Below are 23,902 nucleotides of genomic sequence, written 5' to 3'. Positions count from 1 at the left end.
CTCATCCGGGACTCTGAACGACCTTCGGTTACCAACACCAATATTCAACTATACTGAAACATCGTCGAACTTTAAGTGTGCAGACTGTGCGGGTTCGAGAACTATGTAGACATGACCGAGACACTCTCCGGTCAATATCCAATGGCGGGACCTAGATGCCCATATTGGATCCTACATATTCTATGAAGATCTCATCGGTTGAACCTCTATGTCAAGGATTGAGTTAATCCCGTATAACATTCCCTTTGTCCTTCGGTATGTTACTTGCCCGAGATTCGATCGTCGGTATCTCCATACCTGTTTCAATCTTGTTACCGACAAGTATCTTTACTCGTTCCGTAATACAAGATCCTGTGGCTAACTCTTTAGTCACTTTGCTTGCAAGGCTTGTTTGTGATGTTGTATTACCGAGTGGGCCCCGAGACACCTCTCCATTGTACGGAGTGAAAATCCCAGTCTTGATTCATGCTAACTCAACGAACACCTTCGGAGATACCTGTAGAGCACCTTTATAGTCACCCAGTTACGTTGCGACGTTTGATACACACAAGGCATTCCTCGAGTGTGAGTGAGTTACATGATCTCATGGTCATAGGAATGTATACTTGACATGTAGAAAACAGTAGCAATAAAATAACACGATCACATGCTACGTTTATAGTTTGGGTCTTGTCCATCACATCATTCTTCTAATGATGTGATCTCGTTATCAAGTGACAACACTTGTCTATGGCTAGGAAACCTTAACCATCTTTGATCAACGACCCAGTCAAATAGAGGCTCACTAGGGACAATGTTTGTCTATCTTTCCAGACATGTATTTGTGTTTCCATTCAATACAATTCTAGCATGGATAATAAAATATTATCTTCAAATAGGAAATGTAATAATAACTATTTTATTATTGCCTCTAGGGCATATTTCCAACAGCTTGGCGGCCTGCTCCGGCAGCGCCTCGGGCTCACTGTGACCACGCTTGGAGCTCTGAGTCGACATGGCCAATGCACTCAGCTTCACCATTGACGGAGACTCCGGGGCGCCTGCGTGGACTCTAGGGTCCTAGCGCGCCTTGGAACGGGTCTCTACCTGGACTTCGTCGGACAAAGAAGACTCCGCCTCGTCACTATGCTCCTCCTCGCTCTCCTCCGTCTCCTCATCGTCGCCTTCATCGTATTCGTCATCCTCCGAACCATCCGGGAGTTCGGTGTCTTGGTTTTCAGTGTCACTCTCCACGTCAATGGGCGAGCGGTCGAGAACCCGTATGGAACTGACCAGCCCTGTAAAAGCCCGCCGAGTGAAGAAAGCAAAATCACAAATGGGAGTCGAAACAATGATGGAATTCACTCGGTACACATGCTCGACGACTTACCCTCACTCCGCTGATGATCCGCCTCAAAAGGAAGCACCTGCCTGGATCCCCTGGGGTTATCTCTCACTCGGGTAATGGTCTTGAGTGTCTTGAGTTTGTTCTCCACCGCCTCTTCCCCGAGCTCCTCAGGATGAACTCGAGTCGGATCATCCGGCCCTTGATATTGCCACATTGGGTGGACCCTGGCCTCAAGAGGTTGGATCCTACTCTGGAAGAAGATCTCGAGGAGGTCCATCCCATTCACACCCTTCCAGATCAAAGAAATCACCGCTATCACCAAGATATCTGTGTCGGTCCTCTCCTCCTTGGACAAGGTCAAGGTGGAGGACGGGTGGATCCTATCAACAGTATAGGGTGGGAGGCCCGGGTGACCCTCGCCTACTGGGATGTCTCGGCAATAAAACCAAGAGTCCTGCCAGTTCCTCACCGAGTTCGGGAAACTCATCTGGGGGAAGCTACTCTTGCCCCTCAGCTGAATGCCTAATCCACCACAAAGCTGCACTACGTTGGTTCTTCCTCTCGAGGAGGAAGACTTCTTCATGGTCATCACTCGACACGTGAACACACGCTTGAAAAAAACCCAATGCGGGTGACACCCAAGGAATATTTTGCACAAAGACATGAGTGCAGCTAGATATAGGACATCATTGGGGGAAGATGATGGAGCTGAGCCCCGAAGAAGCGAGAAATGCCCGAAAAAAGGGGTGTGGAGGCAGAGAAAAACCTCTCTCAATGTGGGTAACCAAGAGCACTCGCTCGTTGTTCTAGGGCACCGGTTCAACCTCGCCGTCCCCGGGCACTCGCCAACTCCCCCGGGGCGATTAAGCCTTCACCCTCTAGCTCCAGCAGTCGCCCCTCCGAGACTCGAGACAACATCCAGTCGCCCTGGATCCATCCTCGCGGCAAGCGCTCTGGCGCTCGAGGAGGAACCACGCGACCCCTTCTTATCCCGCTCGGCTCTTGATGTCGGCCCCTTCACCATGGTGGACGACGGAGAGGTCGGGGCCAGAGGTCGATGGAGACGGCCGACTGTTCTTGCTTCTGGTGGTGAGAGGAGGAGGCGGAGATGGGAAGAACCCGATTCTGAGGCGCGTATCTCTCTCTCTCCTCCGGCTCACGCCTTAAATACCCAGCGGCAAGATTCCCCATCGAGCACACCGCCGGCCCGAGGAAGATTTGAAGTATCCCGATGATCGCGTGCACTCTAGCATGACAGTGACATCACAAGCGCGAAAATCGGGGCGTCTCCCCACTACTTCCACTACCCGCGTCTCGGCCGAAACCGCCGCCCGCGCGCGCACTCCCTCAATTTCAAAAGCTGTGAAAAATCCTCCCACCTCGTATTCCGAATGGATTCCTTATCCACGTCATGTGACGAGCTGGGCCGAATGAACTTTTCGCTCATCCCCCTGCGGGATCTCGATCATTCGGGAAATCAATGAGGACGACCTGATCGTCCTTATCTCAACGCAAGTAAGGATCCGTCCTTACTCGCCGATTGAGCACACAGAATTCAGAGCTCTCGTTCACCCAACTCATGGAATCTATCTTCCCGAAAGATAGTCCATCACTGTCGACTGCAGACATACCCATATGACTACACAGTCAGAATTCTTCACTCTTGAATCCGTGGAGGTTTGCCGAGAGTCCAAATGACGCGGCCCCGAGCCGTAGCCCAAGAATCTCCAGGGACATCGAAGGAAGTCATTCACTCGGTCTGCAAACCCTCAACCGATTCAGGGGGCTACTGATGGGGTTGTACATTAGGGGTAGGCCTACGGACCTGCTTCCCTAGACCCACCTAGGACCCCTTATGGACATCAGTGTCCTTAAAGTCATCGGTGTAGCCTAGACCTCACTCGGTCCAGCAACCGTCACTCGGTCTTCCTAGAGTCACTCGGATCACCTCGTATCAGTCGGATACATCCAGGCACTCGGACTACAGCAAGGAGAAGGCACCGAAGAGACTGCAACGGCTAAGGACTTAACTCATCACATGAAGTGCAGTAACGAGTCATGTTACCAGTAATGCCGAGAGTTAAAGCTGTCGTTTCTAGTAACTTCCCTATTTATTAGCATTAATTGCCTTGTAATGAAGCTCGCGCGGTCGTGTCAACAACTATATAAGCCACTCCTGAACTCTAGCTCAAGGGTTCAACACTTTTGTAATCTTTTACATCCCATAAGAAAACATCAGCCTTAGTGCTCGAGACATAGGGTTGTGACCACTTTCGAGTGGGGCCTGAACTCGTACATCCGAGTGCATCCACTGCGCCTAGTTAGACTTCGCCCCTTCGTTCATATCCCTAGGTACTATTGTCAGGGTCATTCCCACGACAAGGGCTATGGCCGCGACGACCGCTGCTTCGTCCCTTGCGTTTGCCGCGTGCCTCCCGCCCTTTCTCTTAACCAACTCCCTGGCCCACTCCTCGGGCACCAGCTGCTTCTTCTTCTTGGGCACGGTGACGGTCTTGCGGGGGCACGGGGCTTGGCTTTGTCGGAGGGGGTGGACGTGATGCCGAACAAGGCGAGGGAGGTGAGGTCGGCAGCGGCATCAATAACGCTGTCCATCGCGAGCGGCCGGGAGCGCGCGGGGTTGAGAGGGTTTTAGGAAAAGTGGAATGAAATGGTGAAAGCTTTGCCGCCGACTCGCGGGCTAGGGGGAGTAGTTGGAGTGCGGCGCGTGTGTCCATACCGTCCGCGCCGACGCAAATTAGGCTTAAAAATGGATCGGCACACAGACGAAAAGCAGACGTGTCTCTGTTTGGATCGTTGGGTCGACTTTTCTGTCCGCCGCGACCCAAACGAACGCGTTCATGAAATGAATCGATGCGTTGGAGTTGTTTTTATATCGGTATATGTAATCTAGATCGAACAAGATTCGTAAAAGAAAAAAGATTCACATACACAGAGTACGTAAGTAGGACAGCAAGATTCCTTGCTTACGTACATCCTGCAACTAGTATACAAGTTCAATCGGCAGCAGCAAATCATCAGCACACGCTACGTCCAAAAACAATCCGGACACAATACGCGCGGCCAGGGGGACGCTCCCCAGCCACCACACCGCGGCGCACATATAAACGCGCGCGCGCGCCAGGCCCCTCTGCCCTCGAAAGCCACCTCTCCTCTCCGGTCCAGACTAGAGCAGAGCACGCGTGCGTAGTCACAGGCTCACAGGCAAGCCGCCATTAAACCGCCTCACGCGCAATGGGTGAGATAGCGGCGGACGAGCGCGGGCTCGCCGGCGGCAAGGGGTCGGGGTCGGAGTCGGAGTCGGAGGAGACGTCCCCGATCGAGGAGGTCCGGCTGACGGTCCCGCCCGGCGACGACCCGACGCTGCCGGTGTGGACGTTCCGGATGTGGAGCATCGGGCTGCTCTCCTGCGCGCTCATGAGCTTCCTCAACCAGTTCTTCTCCTACCGGACGGAGCCGCTGATCGTGACCCAGATCACGGTGCAGGTGGCGTCGCTGCCCATGGGCCACTTCCTTGCCCGCGTGCTCCCGCGCCGCACCTTCCGGGCGCCCGGCGGCGGGGAGTGGAGCCTCAACCCGGGGCCCTTCAACATGAAGGAGCACGTGCTCATCTCCATCTTCGCCAATGCCGGCTACGCCTTCGGCAACGGCAACGCCTACGCCGTCATGATCGTCGACATCATCCGCGCCTTCTACGGCCGCTCCATCTCCTTCATCGCCGCCTGGCTCCTCATCACCACCACCCAGGTACGTATACGTACACCCCCTCGCTCAAAACCTCCATTGTTCTCCCGCCTCATCATCCGAAGATTTCTTACTACTTGGCATCGGAATCAAATGGATCTCATCTAGGTGCTCGGGTACGGGTGGGCGGGGCTGATGCGCAAGTACGTGGTGGAGCCGGCGCACATGTGGTGGCCGAGCACGCTCGTCCAGGTCTCGCTCTTCCGGTGAGCACCACACTGCCCACTCTACTCCTCTGTCTGGTTGCTTTCTTGCGTTGCCGCATTTTTCTTACCTCCCGCATGCATATACATCGATTCGGTCCGATTTTGGTTGGCATGCTGCTAGATTTATTCGTCGTTCCGGTGACCGGCGAGCAAGGCGTTGCGTTTCATAAAATCTCCCCCGTTTCTTGGCGCTCCGTCGGGTTGGTTGGTTGGTTTGTCCTCGGGTGGTTGTAAACTTCCACTTGGCGCCGAGGTACAAGTAGCAAACTGTACTGATTTGTGGGGTACTAACATGACATTTTATGCTATACCTTAACCCAGTTTCTCGGTGAAGCCGATAGAAATAAGTTGCGTATGTTGTTATATCACCACTCGTCACCAGCTGCATATAATTGGCTCCAGATTGCAGAATCTGACCCAACCGGGCAGGCCGTCATTAAGAAAACAAAAAGGCGATTGACAAAATAACGAAAGAGAAAAATCTGACGAGCTTGAGTACTACTGTACTACATCTCGCGAGACACTTTAACATGCTTTGATTATCATCGTCCCTCTCGACACTGACGCGGGAGCAGAAAGAAAGACCCCACCATGAACATGGGAGTGCATTCATCCGCTGGCTGGGTTGGATGGATGGATAAGCCGCCGTCGCCGCCGCGGCTGCCGATGGAATATCAAGCTATTACGTTGTCCAATGCATTCTTGCATAAAATAGTGCTTAGTTGTGCCACTTGGAAATTTTTTTTTTGGCTTTACGCGCACTGAGGGCACGTTTTGTTCAAATCCACCGAGTACATTGCAAAATGCAAACACGATGTGGTTCTCAAAAAAACACGCTGTTGCTTGTCCATGGAACTTTGCTAGGCGTTATCTAGGGCGACTGGTTGTGGTGCACGCATGGGTGGAAAGCTAGCGTGGTAGGTTATGGGTGGAAAGGATTTAGTCTCCTCCACTCCCAAGGGTTTATTTGATTAGAAACACAGAAATACATAGCATTTTCTCCGAACAGATACATAGGGAAATTTGACACTCCGCCCCAAGGAATTTAGAGGAACTTAATTCTTAAGGAAGTTTCTTATTTTGTTTGTTGTTTGATTTATACGATCGTAATACAAGCGATTTTTTCTGTAGGATTCATTTGCATTTAATTTCATAGGAAAATTTCCATCCTCTCTAGCCCCGTTAGAAGAATCCTACGTTTTTCTTAGCATAACCAAACAGTCTTTCAGCCATGTATTATTGAAAGATGACATGGCATTCTAATCATGTGTTTTTCCTTTTTATATGCGTTTTTGCGAATCCGTGAATCACAAATGACCCAAAGAAAAAGGTTGACGTTAAGCCTTGATTTAGACCGATGGAGTGATTACATGATAGCATCACAGACATGATGAATATACTTGTCAGGCCCTACAGGCCACTCCACCCTTGCCTGCCATGATGCAGCACAAGAGTATCGTTTCGATATGATCTACTCCCTCCATTCCTAAATATAAGTCTTTTAAGATATTTCACTAGGAGTCTACATACGGAGCAAAATAAGTAAATCCACATTCTAAAGTATGTCTATATACATCCGTATGTAGTCCACTAATGAAACCTCTTTAAAGACTTATATTTAGGAACAGAGGGAGTACTAGCACAAGGCCCCATCTCTTACGCCAATTTGACAATAGTTTTCTTCTCTAAGCCAACCTGCAACCCACCTACCATTCACACCCGGACAGATACCTGAATGGCTGAATCTAGTCGGCATGCCGTTTAATATGTGGCGCGGGCGGGCGGGCGCGAGCCCCTTGCCTCCACCGATACACAATTTCTTTTCCCTTTCACTCTGAGGGACCGGCCCCATCATTTCATCAGCGCGGAGATGCCCCCAAAACACCAGAGCCGCTGACAGCAATTTGCACTTCAATGGCATCATCATTCCGAATCTCCAACAGCATCCTGTGCTTGGTTGGAGCGCAAATAGCTTTCAGAAACAGTTGGGCATCTTAGACTGACGAGTGACGATCAGCTCGACATACACGCGCGACAAAACAGCTCGAAGAAACAGGGAGAAAAACTAGCAGCAGCGGCGGCGGTAGGTTTCGAGACAGTTGTGAGCACGTCTCAGCACTCATCAGCCAGCAGGTTTAGATTCCGTCGAGTCGTCTGTCCACTGGGGTCTGTGTGCATGGGCGTGTTTTGTCTTCGTCAGCGCCGGACAGACGAATCGCTCTTGCGCTGCGTCCGGATCTGGCGGTTGGGTTGGCCAAGGCAGCCTTCGGAGGTTGCAGATTGGCGGCACGCGACGGGCGTGATGTGAACGCGCCCCACGGCACGCACGGCCGGTCGGCCGCGATGCCTAACGTGCACCGCGCAGTCTCCAGTCTTTGACACTTGGATGTCTTCATCAATGGAGATGGGGAAGCGTTTGAAATTGGATACATGGGTTAGGGTCGTATATTCGTGGTCCAGGTCCAAGTTGCGCCCACAAAAGACGCGATACTCGCACATGCCAGCGATCCTTAGTGGCCAACTGGGCACCAAATCAATTGTTATCCAATATCAAGGTTTCAAATTGCTGACCGGGCACGTGCACAAAGGGTTGGTTACTTGGTTTGCCTTGGATGAAATGGTAAGCAGGGTGGGGTGCTTCCAGTTCTGGTTTATTATCAGACCGGGGATTGCTGGATGTAAATCCACAGTTGTCATGGGAAAAAGTATATCAGGCCGACATCAATGGTGAACTGATGAACGGTGATTGATGGATCACTTCGTTAACACGGCAACACCACCCTTGTACTCTCTTGTATTTTGAAATTCCTGACATCAATGGTGAACTGATGAACGGTTGATCAATTCGAATCCATAGAATTCTGAAATTCCTGTACTACTCTTGTATTCTATGTATTCGAATTGGCGCTAACACCACCCTTGTATTCTGAAATTTCTGTAGTACATAGCATTGGCGCTAACACAACCCTTGTGTACTATGTATCCACCAGGGCACTGCACGAGAAGGAGCAGTCTTCCAAAGGCTCGCGTCAGATCTCCCGCTCAAAGTTCTTCCTGGTGGCGCTCATCTGCAGCTTCGCGTGGTACGTCGTGCCGGGCTACCTCTTCCCGGCGCTCACCTCCATCTCATGGGTCTGCTGGGTCTTCTCCAAGTCCGTGACGGCGCAGCAGCTCGGCTCGGGTATGAAGGGCCTGGGCCTCGGAGCCTTCACACTCGACTGGTCGGCCGTCTCCTCCTTCCTCTTCAGCCCACTCATCTCACCCTTCTTCGCCACCGCCAACATCTTCGTCGGCTATGTCTGCTTCCTTTACGTGCTCGTGCCCACGGCATACTGGGGGATGAACCTCTACAACGCCAAGACGTTCCCCATATTCTCCTCGCACCTGTTCATGTCTAACGGATCCGCATATCAGATCACTGACATTGTGAACCAGCAGTTCCAGCTTGACACGGAGGCGTATGCAAGGCTCGGAAGGATAAACCTCAGCACCTTCTTCGCGCTCTCTTATGGGCTCAGCTTCGCCACCATTGCCTCCACCATCACGCACGTCGGCATCTTCTACGGAAAGTAAGGGTTCTCAACTCTGTACATAATAAACTGACACAGCTCAGCTCTGAACACATGTGGTTTTCAAACTGAAAGATGGAAAATTCACGTCTGCAATTGGACACCAATGCACAGGGAGATCTACCAAAGGTTCCGAGCTTCGCAGCAGGAGGAGCCTGACATCCACACGAAGCTGATGAGGAAGTACGACGACATACCAGCGTGGTGGTTCTACTCCCTGACGGTATTGTCGATGACAGTGTCCCTCATCCTCTGCACCGTCCTCAAGGACCAGGTTCAGCTCCCATGGTGGGGCCTCCTCTTCGCCTGTGGCATGGCCTTCGTCTTCACGCTCCCCATAAGCATCATTACTGCAACCACTAACCAGGCAAGTTTATTTCAGAATTTTAATGTATCTCCATTTGTCCTGCTCTTTCATGACTTCTGCAAGAAAAACTGACAAAGGCCTTCTAAAATTTGCTGGGCAGACTCCTGGCCTGAATGTCATCACTGAATATGCAATGGGGCTAATAATGCCTGGATACCCCATCGCCAATGTCTGCTTCAAGGTGTACGGCTACATGAGCATGTCGCAGGCAGTTGCATTCCTCTCAGATTTCAAGCTCGGACACTACATGAAGATACCTCCAAGATCAATGTTCATTGTTCAGGTAATTAGACCAAAATATGCTTACGTTGTAACTTGTAAGCGAAGAAGCGACATTTATGGAGATAAATTTACTGACATTCGTGCACTGTATTTATCCAGTTTGCCGGTACGCTGGTGGCCGGGACTGTCAACCTCAGCGTGGCATGGTGGCTGCTTGGCTCTGTCGAGAACATCTGCCAGGACCAACTGCTGCCACCAGACAGCCCATGGACGTGCCCTGGTGACCGTGTCTTCTTTGATGCATCCGTTATCTGGGGCCTTGTTGGCCCGAAGCGCATTTTCGGGTCACATGGTAACTATGAAGCCGTCAACTGGTTCTTCCTCATCGGCGCAGCAGGCCCTGTCATCGTGTACATTTTCCACAGGATATTCCCCAGGCAGAGGTGGATACTAATGATAAACCTGCCAGTGCTCATCGGCGCTACAGCCAACATGCCACCAGCGACAGCCGTGAACTACAACTCGTGGCTGCTGATAGGCACCATCTTCAACTTCTTCGTGTTCCGGTACCGGAAGAAGTGGTGGCAGAGGTACAACTACATCCTCTCTGCCGCGCTCGATGCAGGCGTCGCGTTCATGGCGGTGCTGCTGTACTTCACACTGACCATGGAGAACCGGACAGTCAACTGGTGGGGCACGGCCGGTGAGCACTGTCCTCTGGCCTCATGCCCCACTGCTAAAGGGGTAGACTTGGGCCCTGATAGCGCGTGCCCTGTGTTCTAAGCTAAATCTCTTTCAACCTCAAGGTACAGCTACAAGATTAGTCACGATCGATTCCTGTTGTGTTAGTGTCATGTCATGATCAAAGATTCCTATTGTACTCTCCACCAAAAGTGAGAGAGCAAAGCATCTCCATGTGTGTAAACTGTAAAGGTCATAGTAACCACGCAAGAGAGACAAGACAAAAAGCTATCAGCAGCAATGGTGCTGCAATCAGTCATTTGGGCAACACAAATGCATGTAGTTCTGGAATCCTATAAACTTTGACACTTGTTGCAAAATTTCCTTTTAGAGCAGTACTACTTGTACATCTCAATTGAACTGGGCAGCAGTAACACAAACTGCTCATCAACAGCATTCAGTTATAGCAAATTCGAAGTCATGGGGACAAATTTCATTTCTTATGGCTTAACAAAATATTCATGATCTGCAGCCTATACATAGAGGAACAACTCGGCAGCACAATGGTCTTCAATTGAAAAAAAGATGGCACCAGATTAATGCCGTACTACATTACAATCGACTATTCGAACATAGGCTAAAAGGAAACAGTGAAGAGACGAGGTACCCGCGAGGCTAGGGCTTCGTCTCTAGGGGAGGCGGCCGCGGTTGAGGAGGCCGAGGGTGTGGCGCGCGGCGTCGAGGAGGTCCTGGATGTTGTGCAGCGACCTCTCCTCGGCACCGAAGATGAAGATGGCGCGGCACTCGGCCTTCTTGGCCAGCCGCGCCGCGTGGCCCAGCGGCAGCGCCGGCGAGTTGAGCGCCCGCAGGATCTGCCGGTACATGGACAGCACCACCGGCCGGCTCCGCGCCAGGTCCTCCGCCGTCGCCCAGATCAGCCCCCCGCCGGCCTTCGCCATCCTCCACCACCACCCCAGCTGTATCGCAGTGGAACGAGAGACGCCGACGCGCGCTGCCGCGGCTGGAGGATGGAGGCGGAAGGGAGCGGCGGCGAGAGGCAGGCTCGGCTAGCTCCTCCTGCTCGGCATCAATGGGCTGACTAACTGGGCTTCGGCCGGGCAGTCGCTGGGCTTTAAGGCCGGAGAGACGGGCTACAACAGGCCGTGCACGTGGCCACGTCGCCACCCTCCAAGTTTCCGCATCACCACCACACCCCTGCTCCGACGAAACCGGCGGCAAAATGCGCGCAGTGGATCCACCCCCATCCCCTTTCCCCCCTTTCCCATCCGCAATTCGAGTTCTTCATCGGAGCCGGGAGCCCGTTGGATCGTACCGTCGGAGGTGAGAATCAGTTACTCTTCTTCCACTCCCTTCATTCCTACGACGCCCAGGAGTAACGTGAGCATTTGAGATCCGAATGTTCATTTTTCTCGAAATTCATATCGGTATTCAGGAAGCCTTTTTTTTTTTTCATTTCGTTGCGTGATCACGTTACACGTCGTCCTTGCTGCGTCCCCGATGCTTCTGGGGTTATTGGAGGATTTGACTGGATATTTCGGACGCCATGGGAGAAAATCTGAAACGTCTGAATCCTGGAAAATTCCCTTGTTTCATGATAAACATGATGCACCATGGCTTGAAATGCCAAGAATATGTAAAACAAATTAGTCGTTTGTCTGGGCTTTGCATACTTCGAAGAGGAAGAATTCTTCCGGTTTATATTTTCATTAGTTTTGATCCATTTCGGCATTGGCTGTTTCGTAATCTAATGAAAGTTGTCTATTCTGGCAAACAGTCATTGGAATCATTTTCGTACATGCATCCGGATCTTTCGCATTGGTGATCGAACCATGGAAATACTTATCATATTATGAACAGCGATGTTTGACCTATTTCAAACTTCAAACTGATATGTAACATTCAAGCATATGCTCACATAGACAACCATTAGAAAATCGTGCAATTTGTATAACTGTAAGCATCACGTGATGTTTCATGCTTCCATTTTGCTATGGTATATGCCTGTGTACTCCATACTAGCATATGCTCACATGACCACTAAACAACGCCCAAGTGTGCATTTTAAAACTGACCCTACCCCAGGCTGTAGACTTTGGCTAGCTTGGTGTACAGTTTCAGTTGCTCTGTTTTCAGCTTCATTTCCAGTTTTGCCTTTTCCTTTGGTTAGCTTAGGACCCTTTGTTTCTTTTATATTCGGTTCAACGTTTTTTGCTTTGCATCATCTTTACATGTCTTCTAATACAAACTGACAGCTGCGTGTTGGAGAAATAAAAGAATTGGCTGTGTCTTTCGGCTGTTATGCTTATTTCTCGTACAGCTTATGAAATTGGATGAGGTCTTGCAACACATGGTTATTTAAAATGCGTCTATATGATAATAAAACATTTATACTCCTAGATATTTTCTTCCACTAACTATTTGGCATAAAGTTCATTTCTGGATTCTGTTTAGAAAACCCCGGATGATATTCTTTCTTTATTTGGTCACTGAAGAAAGAAGTACAGTATATTCGATACCTTTCTGTTTTACTAGTGAAAAGTGTTAAAGCTGAAATATTATGCTAACTAATTCCTTCATGTTCATTCCATTATTCAAGACAAGCATGGCTAGCACAGTAAAGGTCCACAATGTCTCACTTCAAGCATCAGAACGAGTTATCAAGGAGTTCTTTAGCTTTTCTGGTGACATCGTACATGTCGAAATGCAAAGGCTAGTGCCACATGATCTCCATTATATATCTGTAATCATTTAGATTTATATATAACATGCGTTATGTTAACTTAGCGATGCTCTGCAGTGGTGATGAGCGTTCTCAATTCGCCTACATCACCTTCAGAGATGAGCAAGAAGCGGAGAGGGCAATGCTTTTGACAGTACGAGTTCTCTACCTCTTAACACAATCGATATAGCTATTCATTCGCTGTGTGAATTTTCATTTTTTTGCTGCAGGGTGCGACTATAGTGGATATGGCTGTCATCATCACCCCAGCCACAAATTACCAGCTACCAGCAGCCGTTTTAGCTGATTTGGAGGTAGGTAGTCTAGGACCATGCTAATTCTGCATTTATCTATAATTTCTCAACCGCTTTCGGTAGTCTCAGAACTCCTGACACTATTTGCACCCCCAGTCTAAAAGTCCTAGTGGCATAGAATCTGCCCTTCGAAAGGCAGAGGATGTTGCTGGTTCCATGTTGGCCAAAGGATTTATTCTTGGCAAGGACGCCGTTGAAAAGGCAAAGACTTTTGATGAAACACATCAGCTCACGTCGACTGCAAGTGCTAAAGTATCTTCCATTGATAAGAGTCTGGGCCTAAGCGAGAAGATCAGCACTAGCACCGTAGTGGTGAATGAGAAGATGAAGGAAATGGATGAGAAATACCAGGTGGCAGAGAAGACCAAGTCTGCATTGGTAGCTGCGGAGCAGACAGTTTCTACTGCTGGTTCCAAGATCATGAGCAACAGATATGTCCTTACTGGGGCAGCATGGGTGACTGGTGCCTACAGCAAGGTTGCGACGACTGCGACTGAGGCCTACAATAGGGAAAGGACAACGGCCGAGCAGGATGGTGAACCTGCAAAGAGTTCTGAAGAGGTTGGACAAGAGAGCAAGCGTCAGGAAGGCGATCCAGCTAAGGTGCCTGTTCCAGAAAATACTGAAACCAGCCAAATGGCTGATCAGGCGGGCGAATGTCCAAAGACCAACAAACCAGAAGATACTGAAATGGGTGGCGGCGAACAGAAAAATCAAGATGGTGAAATCGCAAAGGCCCAAACTCAGGAAAACACTGAAATAACTGCCGAGGAGCATAAGCATCAGGAGGATGAGTTACCAAAGGCCATCACACCTGAAAGTGTTCTGATGGCTGAGCAAACCGAGCAGGAACACAAGCAACCGGTGTCTGAAGTTGCAAGCAGCGATATTCCAGGCGGCCCTGTAACCATCCCGGTCTGCATGGCCACTGATGATGGGAATTCTAGCAATTCTCCAAAGAAGCCCGGACCTGCCTAGGGATGCATTTGATGATTTATTTGATAGTGCAGCTGCAACTGAATTATCTTCTCTTCTATAGTTTGTTTTGTCAATGTATTGTTGTTTTATTGTGAAAGGGAAGTGGTGCCACAAGATTTATTGATCTGTAGAAATTCTTGAAATAGGTTTTGGCTATGCTTTATAGATAAAGCAAGCACCAAGTCCATACAACAAGTCCAGGTGCAGCATGGTGTACAAATGAACCATGGTGTCTGTTTATTTTCTAGATTCCGACTGCACGATGTATTTTCATTTGATTTTAATAGAGCCTTTGCTACAATGGGACTCTGCATCCAAATTCTGGTTTCTCTGAAACCATATAAATATGCAAGATGAGCATGATGTGTTGCACTGCTAGTTGAAGCGTGGATGGGACAAACAATGTGTTTGTGAAATTATCAAGACATTGTGTAAGCAGATATCCTACTATGATCTCAAATTTGTTGGGAAGCAACTAAAACGCACCAAAAATTCTGGAATCGAGGAGGCAAGGCAAGGCAAGCATACAATTCGAGATTTCATTACTGCTGTCGCACAAGTACAGTGTACGCAGGTGCATAGTTGAGTGCAAATTACATCGTGTTGTTGGATTGAAATTTAAGGTGATACTACTAGTTGATAGGGGAAGCTTATAGCAGCAGCATCAGCCTCCGGTTGCCAGCCTTCCGCCCGCCGCCGCCGCCGAAGCTCGACATATCTGGAAAACGGGAGGCAAAACACGAAAAGTCAGAAGGGAGAGCACGCGGCGACTATTTACTCGCATGAAGTTGTGCATCTGGATCTGTGGCCAACCGTGGAGGATGCTTACCGGAGGAGGAAGGGGCGTGGGAGCAGAGGAAGAGGAGGAGGAAGCAGAGGAAGGTGAGCAGCGGGATGAGGTGGATGGACCTCTCCGGGCGGCCGCCGGGCGCCTTGTCGGCCTTGGCCTCGGCGGACTGCTCGGGCACCCAGAGGGGGACCGCCTCCACGGCGTCGCCGCCGTCGCCGTCGTCGTGCTGCTGCTGCTGCTTCGGCGCCGGCGAGAGGTTGAGCTGCCTGTGCATCTTGGGGAGGGCCGGGGTGGTTGTCGTCGGTGGAGCTCTCGCGTCTGGTCTCTCGGGTCGGAGGCTGGGCGGAGTTGACGGTGTGGGGTGGACGAGCGGGCGAGACGCGCTTTTAAATCCCACGGGAAAGGAGGCAGCCACCGGCCAGCGGGTGCTTTGTTTGGTTTGGTTTGGTTTGGTTTGCAAGTGAAGGAAGGAAAGATCGGAAATATCTGCGGTTGGATTGAATAGTACTCGTCGAAGGTGATGCTGCTGTGGTGCCTAACTCGGAGCCGCCCGCCGACGACCGCGCCGCATGATGAGCCGACGACCGCGCCGCGAGAATATACTAGAAGGCAATTAAATTAGGCCGCTGGCCACTTTGGTGGTGGTACTGTACCCCTCTGATTCTCGCTGTCTCCGGAAGCGCGCCTCGCGTGCGCGCGCGGCCATTGCCGCGCAGCTTCCGTGGAGAGCGCGATCGTCAAAACGGAGCAGGCCGCGTTGTTTCTGCGCTGAAGAGAGATTTGGTCAGCGTGTTTTCTCCGGTCACCTTTTTGCTGGTTTAGTAGTGGCGTGTGGCTTTGGGCATTTTGATATTGGTAGTGATTAAACAACATAAGAGAGATGGGGGTGCGCGTTGTTCTTGTTAGGGGTTGTTGGCACGTCGGTGGACATCGTGCCGGATATTTTAAAGGGGAAAACGTGGCTAAATTCGTGTACAGCTCGTTTGGCTCATGTCATTTGGCTTTAAAAATTTGACCCTAACTTGTTTGGCTGTCACGAAATTAGACACGGGATTTCATTTTACAATTCCAAAGGAATTCAATTGTAACTGCGCCGAAATCCCTTCCTAGACCTCGTCTTTTCCCAAACCCAACTCACCCTCAATCCCGATCCACCCCAACTCCAAGCTCCTCCACCCCTCTCCTCCCCGACGAGGTCGCCGCCACCGTCTCCTCGACACGACCGCCGCCGCCCCGACGCGAACAACGCCGCCCGCAAGATCTTCCAGACGCCAACATCTCCGCCCCTCTCCTCTCTGACGCGAACGACACCGGCTCAACGCGAACAACGCCGCCGGCAAGGTCTCCCCGACCCCAACGTCTCCACCCCTCTCCTCCCTTACGTCAGTGACGCCTCTCCATCCAGATCAAGGTCACCACATATCGTCCCCTCTCCTCCGACTGCCGGATCCGTCCACCCTTTGTCAGATCCCGACCTCCAAGCAAAGAACCTCATCCACCTTCGGCACCTTGCAAGGATAACCTCCATCCATGGCTTGGCCGCATGATGAGCATCATTTTCCATTTTCATGTTTTGGTGATGATTAGTTGTTGACAAGAGCTGAATAGATCGGCTTTGTTGATGAGGTCTGTAGCACTAGTTGATGTTGGTGTTGTTGTGTATCACTAGTAATTGGGCTTGAGTTCAGGTTATTGCTGCCATTAATTTGCTATTGCTGTTGTGTATCACTAGTTGTTGCTTTCAGATTATTGCTGCCATTAATTTGTTGGTGTTGTTGTCATTTCTTCATCTCTAAATATAGATGTCGGACCTGCACATCAACACATTGCATGATGATGAGAGGAGAAATAAAAGTAAGAGGGCAGCGGCTGGGGTTTTTGCGTCTGTTATCGCGATAGTTCAACACACATATTGTCGGAGAAGGATTAGAGAGCTGGGAGATTTCAGTGAGGATGAGGCAGAGATCAATGTCAGAAAACAAATGCTAAAATCAATTTACCAAGGTTCCAACAAGCGTTGTTATGATAGTTTGCGCCTAACCAAATGGTCCTTTGTGGACCTATGTGCTATCTTGCGTGAAAGATGTGTTTTGAGAGACACATTTTATGCGTCGGCCGAAGAATCATTCACAATGTGTTCTGCTAGTGATAAGCCATGGGATGAAATATCGGTTAATTGAAAGAACGTATGGGTGGGCAATCGAGACAATCATTAGGCATTTCAATGATATCTTAAGATCTATCCTTTCCTTTTCTCATGAGTTTATAAAGTTACCGAGTCCTTCAGCTGAGCAACCCACGGACACTAGATGGAAATGGTTTCCAGATCGACTAGGAGCTTTAGATGGCACACATGTTGATGTACGTGTTTCCGCTCGCAAGCAAGGTAGATATAGGAATGGGAAGCAAGATGTGACAACTAATGTGCTTGGTGCTTGTGGCCGGAATATGAAGTTTTTGTATGTCTTAGCTGGATGGGAAGGCCCTGCATCAGATTCATGAGTGTTGCAAGATGCAATGTCACGACAAGCCGCTTTTAGAGTTCCACATGGTAATTCTCTGCCTTGGTACGATAAAATAACTAAATTATGATATTTCAAGGGAAATATAATATCTAATACTTGTTATTTTTGCAAACATTAGGAATATACTACCTTGTAGATGTTGGGTACACTAATGGTCCGGGCTTCTTTGCTCCATACCCGTGAGTCTGGTACCATTTAAAAGAACGAGCAACTAATGGAAACAAGCCACAAACTCCAAGAGAGTTCTATAATCAGCGACGTGCATCAACTAGGAATGTGATAGAGAGAACTTTTGGTCTACTAAAGATGAGATGGGCTATTTTGTGGACTAGTTCGTTTTTTGACATACGAAATCAGGTATCACATAGCATTTTGCAAAACCAAGCATCTATTTATTTTTTATTTTTTATTAACATGCCAATAATACCATCTTGCAGATCCGTGTCATTAATGCTTGCTGCATACTACATAACTTTCTAGGGCAGGAAGAGATGGATGATATAATGCTAGTTGACGTGGATAATCAGATAAATGATAAGTTTATCGTGTGACACTTTGATTTGTCTTCTAGGCTGGCATCAAATATTGGGTGAAGTGTGATGTTGAACGAACAAAACAAAGAAATTAAGATCCTCGAGCAATGAAAATCTTTCTTGGGTGGTGCTAATAATGCAAAGATTCAGTTTCTATATAACCTTGGCTAGATTATGATCATTTGATGTTGTTGTGGACCTTTCTTGTATTGCAAAGATTAACTTTTTACAAGTCTGGTTAAATTCTTACGAAGTCTCCTGTTGGAGTTATATGTATTGGCATGGTTCAGTTTAATGCAAAACATTGCTATGTGTGAAAAACAAGCTGTCAATGTTGGTGTTGGTACAGTTTCGTGTTCATTTTGGTTCTGTTACAGATTTGACCTCAAAATTCTAGTGACAGCCAAACATGAAAATTGAAATTGGAATCTAGATTCAGGCAAATGAAATCTTGATAGAGATTTCATTTCAGCCAAATGACATGAAATCAAGGGAGCCAAACGAGCTGGTAGGGAATGGGAGAAATTTATTGTTGGACAATGTTAACAAGGGTGCAAGCAAGACGTCGAAGATTGTAAATATAAGGGGCCTATTTGGTTACTTGCATCATTTTTTTTCTCCGCGTGCATTTGTGGCTGAATAGGGCCTCGCTGAGGTCATACACGAAAAAATAGAGGTTATGCATGCATATAGTTTGTCTAAGTGGCTGTTCGGTAACTCTCTGATCCGCAGCTCTGCTCTTGAAGCGGCTGGAGTAGCTACGGAGTGGCACCGAACGGGTTGGCCCCATGTTTTCCTTGGAGCAGAGCGGAGCGGCTTGCAGATCATTTTCTCGGAGTTGCAAAACTGATGCTTCGTGCCCTCCGCATTCAGATGGAGTTGGGAGTTGAGAAGTGGGGGACTGAAGGGCTGCCGAAGAGGCACTAAATATGGGTTGCATGCATGAAGTCGGACGTTTGGTCCCGTGGTCGCGGTGTGTAGCTAAAGTATCGATTTTCTTTATACGGAGAACAGTCTAGGAGGAAAGGCAAATATACCTGAAAAGAACAATGGTGTACGTCTTATGGCACATGAAGGAACGACATCCTGTACAGAACAGGGATGCATTTTGCAGCCACTGTGATTAAATGTTCTACTCTCCTACTACTCAAACACGGCAACTTTATCCCCGATAATGAAAGTTGTCAGAGTCATGTAACTATTCACACTTTTTTTTCCTTGAACTTATGTTTTTCAGAACCCAAAAGTCAATCGAAGTTTTTCCTTCGTAAAACTTCCTATACAACTACAAAAGGTGGTCAGGTTTATTTGCAATGAAGTTTCAGAGTTCTTTTACTTTTTCTGTCATTCTGTGGTTACTATTTTTTGGGTATCAAATGCATATACACCCGAGAGTTAAAAGGTATTGTTGCATTTTGAAATATGTTTGGGTCAAAATATGTTGTTATCCGAAAAGGTTTTCTATATATTTAAAAAAATCAAATGAGGATGGAAGGCACGGAGAATCATTAGTGAGCGGGATAAATGCTGTATGACTGTCGTACAGGTGATACGATTGGTGAGTTTTTTTTGTTATGCATGAAAATTTTACTAAAATAATCCCATGGAAAATTCTCCAAGAAGCTTTTTATAGGACTAAAACATGGCACTAGAAAAAAAATTAATATTATTTTCTTGGTGCTGAAAATAATTAATATATTACCTAATGCAAAACTGAGGAGGCAACATTTTAACAAACAAATAGTGGAGAAGAGTTTTCTTAACATTACTAGATTTTTTTAGTAAATTTAAGATGATAAGTCTAGTAATGTTCAGTTGGAAATGGTACATGGAAAAACATTCCTCAGAAAAGTAGAATTCTAGGTTTAGTAGTCGTCATTATTTTAACAAGTAAAGTGACGAGGTGATAGTCGAAATTTTAGCGCTGCCGTGGCGTACAAATTCTGGAGCTACATCAACTAGACGCCAAAAGTCAATAATAGTATAACCAACTGCTGCCTATAAGTCATCTTATAGCCCATCTTATAGCTAGCTTATACAATAGTTAGCTATAAAAGAGTACTACTTTTATCATATATGGTCCACATTTCATTCTCACAAAGCATCTAGGAGCACGTGCTAGAGCTTGCTCTTCATGAAGAGCCCGCTTCCCTTCTCTCTTCTCTTCTCTCTCATCCAACTTAGCAAAAATATAATATTTAATTCTTATAGCATGTTGACTGTACCTTATTGTACTTGCTCTAATGCGACGAAGGACTGTTTGAGTCGTACGAAGGGCGGGAATCAAATAGAAATCTAAATAATATAGGTATGTCAGGATACAGGAGGGAACGTCAGAAACTCAGAATACTAATAGTAGAACGAGAGATCGCGACGGAAATGAATGGTGAGATTCTAGGGACATATGTCCGAGGAACCAACATGCATTTCCCTTCCCTGTATTAAGGAAGCAACTCCTACCCTAGCGTTTTTTTTGCGTTGGGCTATGCTGATGCACTACGCGGTGTTTGCTTGGACACATTGATCTATCATATGTGGCGAGCTTATCATTTATCACCATAATCAAGAATGAGCACTCTTTGAACCTAGGTATATATGAACCCACTTATTTAAAACACGTTTCAAAATGTCTGTGTGACACAAAAATTTGCAAAAGAAAAATTGCCTCTACAAAAAAGGCAAACTCCGGTGCTTCTAAATAGTGTTTCACAACACTTTTTTCTCTTTTGCACAAGCCAACAAATTATTTTCATGTGAAACTTTCTGTGCGCAACTAGAACGTGGAGATCTATGCGTGAACCCTTTTTTAGAAGAAAAAAAATCAACATTTGAAAATGTGTTTTTCAAAGTGAGTTCATATGTGCCTAAGTTCATCCATGTATTTTCCCCCAAAACCAGGGTTTTTTGTTTGAATGTTACATACTTCCATAGTGATCACCAGATAAAAAACAACACCACAATCACAACAAATGAAGATTGTGAAGTTCTTCAGCCCCCACAACCCTATCTCACGTACACCATTGCCCACTTCAACATTGGTCCTCTCTTACAACATGAAATTGGAGTAATTACGATCTTCCTCCTTCCTCTTCTTGAACCAATTGTGATAGCTACCTTTGTAAACATGTACTTTCTCACGCAAAATTCAAGCAATAGGCAAAGCAAACAGAACATATGCAACCGAAGCAACTTAAGCGTGCATGATCATATACCCATAAGGCAACAACAAGTTCGTCCTAACTACTATGGTGTCATCCTATCACCACATTCAAAAGCCATCTCATCAGAATATACATGCCTACATGTGTTTTGAACCCCTAGATACAATTGTCACCACCACGTCGAAGTAGTGCTTGCCCAGCCAGGTCCAAAGCCAGACGACCCTATGCTCAACCCTCATGCCAACGAACCCAAGACCATGTGCCATGTTGTCTAGGAGGGTGCTAAGAGACACCATTAGAGAGTCCTGAATGAAGTCACCTTGGTCGAGGACAACATTGTATAGTACATGTAAGAGTGTACATTGACACGCTTGCTCTCCCTAATGGTGGTTGCCACCTCCTTGATGACCTCGCCATGCTGCTAAAGACATTGATCTCCTCGTCCATCAAGATGCTCTTCCCGCTCTTCCTTGTCAGGGCCATCAAGGATGATGATCTTTGACTGCTAGGTGTACGGATACTTAAGCAGGCATAGGCGAACTGAGAGGCTTACTTGAGTCGAGGCATGCTTGCGGCTAGCGAGATCCTAGGCGAAGATGGTCTCCATCTCTGAATAGTTTTGGATGGGAGTGTTGAGGAACTAGATGTTCTTGGGATGGTTCTACGAAAGAAACATGTGTGTGTGTGTGTTGTGATTTGCATGTTGGAGAAGCTAAAGAAACCTAACAAGTGTTATGTTAATGATGAGCATACTTTTACACTCAATCCACCATTTGTTTATACCGAATAATTAGAATATTCAAAGAAAATTACTCTCATATTATCATTAATGACTGATTGAAAAATATTGCAAATCCTTTATGTAATTTTTCCATGGAAAATGGACCCTAAAAGGGAAGGAAATGGAGCTATACATGGAAATAGAAAGTGTGGAGATCAAGTCAATCCAACTGAACGCGTCACAGAGGATCTATAGGAGAAGACAACATAGGTACGAGCACGATGCTCGTACTGAGCGCCAACAGCTCCATGATGCCATCTATCACACACTTTATAAAAGGCCCAAGGACCACTTCACAATAAAACGAGTTGAAAAGTAGCCGACGGACGCCAGGATCATCACCACCATTCCCCAAAACCCTAGACGTCGCCATTGCCGCAGCCATATCCACCTCCATAGTCATTCTCCTCATAGTTTGACATACTTGTAATTGATCCATCGCATAGGAAGACATTGTCATACTCTATACAATCATTCATCTACCAATGCCATCTATAATGTTTTACATATATTATCTGATTGCGATGTGTGGGTGATACCCCTAGGACATGGGCTCAAGAAGAGCCTTACAACCCAATGTACTTGTGCATAGATCGATGCTATTGAATTTTATTAACTGAATGTTATTTCAATGTGTTCTTCGCAACGGATTTATCCCTTGTTTCTTTCTCGTTTTGAGGATCCATGGGAAACTCTGTCAGAGTCCTGGATTCGGGGGTTGATATGTTCATTTTGCATCATGATTTCCTATAGTTATTCATATTATTTTTGGTCATTAGTCCACTTTATGATGCAACACTAATGCCTTTTCTCTTTTGATTTGCAAGATTTACACAAAGAGGGAAATTGCGAGAAACTGGAATTCTGGACCTGAAGGCTATGAAAAGACTGGAAATTTACTCGACTCAAATGACTTGGAACTTCATGGGGAATTTTTGTGCAACATATGAGAATTATTGGAGCAAAGAACCACAAGAGGGGGCCCATCAGTTGCCCATAAGGCAACATGGCACGCCATAATGCCTTGTGGGTCCCATAGACGGCCTCTGGTGCCCATCCTCTGCTATATGAAGGGTTTAGACCTAGAAAAAATCAAGAGGATACTTTCAGGACTAAGCGCTGCCGTCTTGAGGCGAAAACCTGGGCAGGAGCATTTGCTCTCCGGATGAGCAATTCCCGTGGGGAAACTTCCCTCCGGGAGTGGGAAATCAAAGCCATCGCCATCACAAATGTTTTCTCCTTCGTGGGAGAACAATCTTCACCAGCATTTTCACCAGCACCATCTCATCTCAAACCGTAGTTCATCTCTTGTAATCCATCTTTGTCTCAAAACCTTAAATTGGTACATGTGGGTTGCTAGTAGTGTTGATTACATCTTGTAGTTAATACTAGTTAGTTTACTTGGTGGAAGATAATATGTTCAGATCCTTAATCATATTAATTATACCTCTGATCTTGAACATAGTGATGATTTGTGATTAGTTACTTTTGTTCTTGAGGACATGTGAGAAGTCTTGTTATAAGTAATCATGTGAAGTTGGTATTCGTTTGATATTTCGATGATATGTATGTTGTTGCGTCCTTTAGTGGTGTCATGCGAGCGTCGTCTACATGACACTTCACCATATTTGAGCCTAAGGGGAGGCACCGTGGAGTAATAAGTAGATGAGGGTTGCTAGAGTGATAGAAGCTTAAACCTAGTTTATGTGTTGTACCGTAAGGACTTATTTGGATCCACATGTTTCATGCTATGGTTAGATTTATCTTAATTCTTCTTTTGCAGTTACGGATGCTTGTGAGAGGGATAATCATAATTTGGTTGCTTGTTAAAGTAAGAACAACATCCAAGCACTCGTCCACCCACATATCAAATTATCAAAGTAACAAACACGAATCAACTCAACATGATGAACGTGACTAGATGATAATTCCCGTGTGTCCTCAAG

General features: G+C 47.3%; 4 protein-coding genes across 4 annotated transcripts; 2 read left to right on the top strand and 2 right to left on the bottom strand.

The window, feature by feature from the left end:
- Window positions 1-4,404: 4,404 nt before the first annotated feature.
- Window positions 4,405-10,514, top strand: LOC123401225 (oligopeptide transporter 4-like). The gene is made up of 6 exons (XM_045094963.1): window positions 4,405-5,092; window positions 5,198-5,295; window positions 8,286-8,864; window positions 8,979-9,231; window positions 9,332-9,514; window positions 9,613-10,514. The coding sequence occupies exons 1-6, from the start codon at window positions 4,580-4,582 to the stop codon at window positions 10,234-10,236; spliced, it is 2,250 nt and encodes a 749-aa protein (XP_044950898.1). The 5' UTR covers window positions 4,405-4,579; the 3' UTR covers window positions 10,237-10,514.
- A 154-nt stretch (window positions 10,515-10,668) lies between these two features.
- LOC123401224 lies at window positions 10,669-11,257 on the bottom strand. Its single transcript, XM_045094962.1, has one exon. It carries the CDS (start codon window positions 11,091-11,093, stop codon window positions 10,824-10,826), a length of 270 nt encoding a protein of 89 aa, XP_044950897.1. The 5' UTR covers window positions 11,094-11,257; the 3' UTR covers window positions 10,669-10,823.
- On the top strand, window positions 11,214-14,538 carry LOC123401221 (binding partner of ACD11 1-like). Its single transcript, XM_045094960.1, has 5 exons — window positions 11,214-11,475; window positions 12,752-12,864; window positions 12,953-13,028; window positions 13,105-13,188; window positions 13,285-14,538. Exons 2-5 carry the CDS (start codon window positions 12,758-12,760, stop codon window positions 14,164-14,166), a joined length of 1,149 nt encoding a protein of 382 aa, XP_044950895.1. The 5' UTR covers window positions 11,214-11,475; window positions 12,752-12,757; the 3' UTR covers window positions 14,167-14,538.
- Window positions 14,539-14,687: 149 nt separating this feature from the next.
- On the bottom strand, window positions 14,688-15,457 carry LOC123401223. Its single transcript, XM_045094961.1, has 2 exons — window positions 14,996-15,457; window positions 14,688-14,884 (listed from the first exon to the last, which is right to left on the bottom strand). Exons 1-2 carry the CDS (start codon window positions 15,228-15,230, stop codon window positions 14,817-14,819), a joined length of 303 nt encoding a protein of 100 aa, XP_044950896.1. The 5' UTR covers window positions 15,231-15,457; the 3' UTR covers window positions 14,688-14,816.
- Between the last annotated feature and the right edge of the window lie 8,445 nt (window positions 15,458-23,902).

This window comes from Hordeum vulgare, chromosome 6H, assembly GCF_904849725.1.
Source record: "Hordeum vulgare subsp. vulgare chromosome 6H, MorexV3_pseudomolecules_assembly, whole genome shotgun sequence".
In the NCBI taxonomy this organism is placed as follows: domain Eukaryota; kingdom Viridiplantae; phylum Streptophyta; class Magnoliopsida; order Poales; family Poaceae; genus Hordeum; species Hordeum vulgare.
The sequence above is the reverse complement of the archived record's forward strand: the minus strand, read 5'-3'. Positions and strand labels throughout refer to the sequence as shown.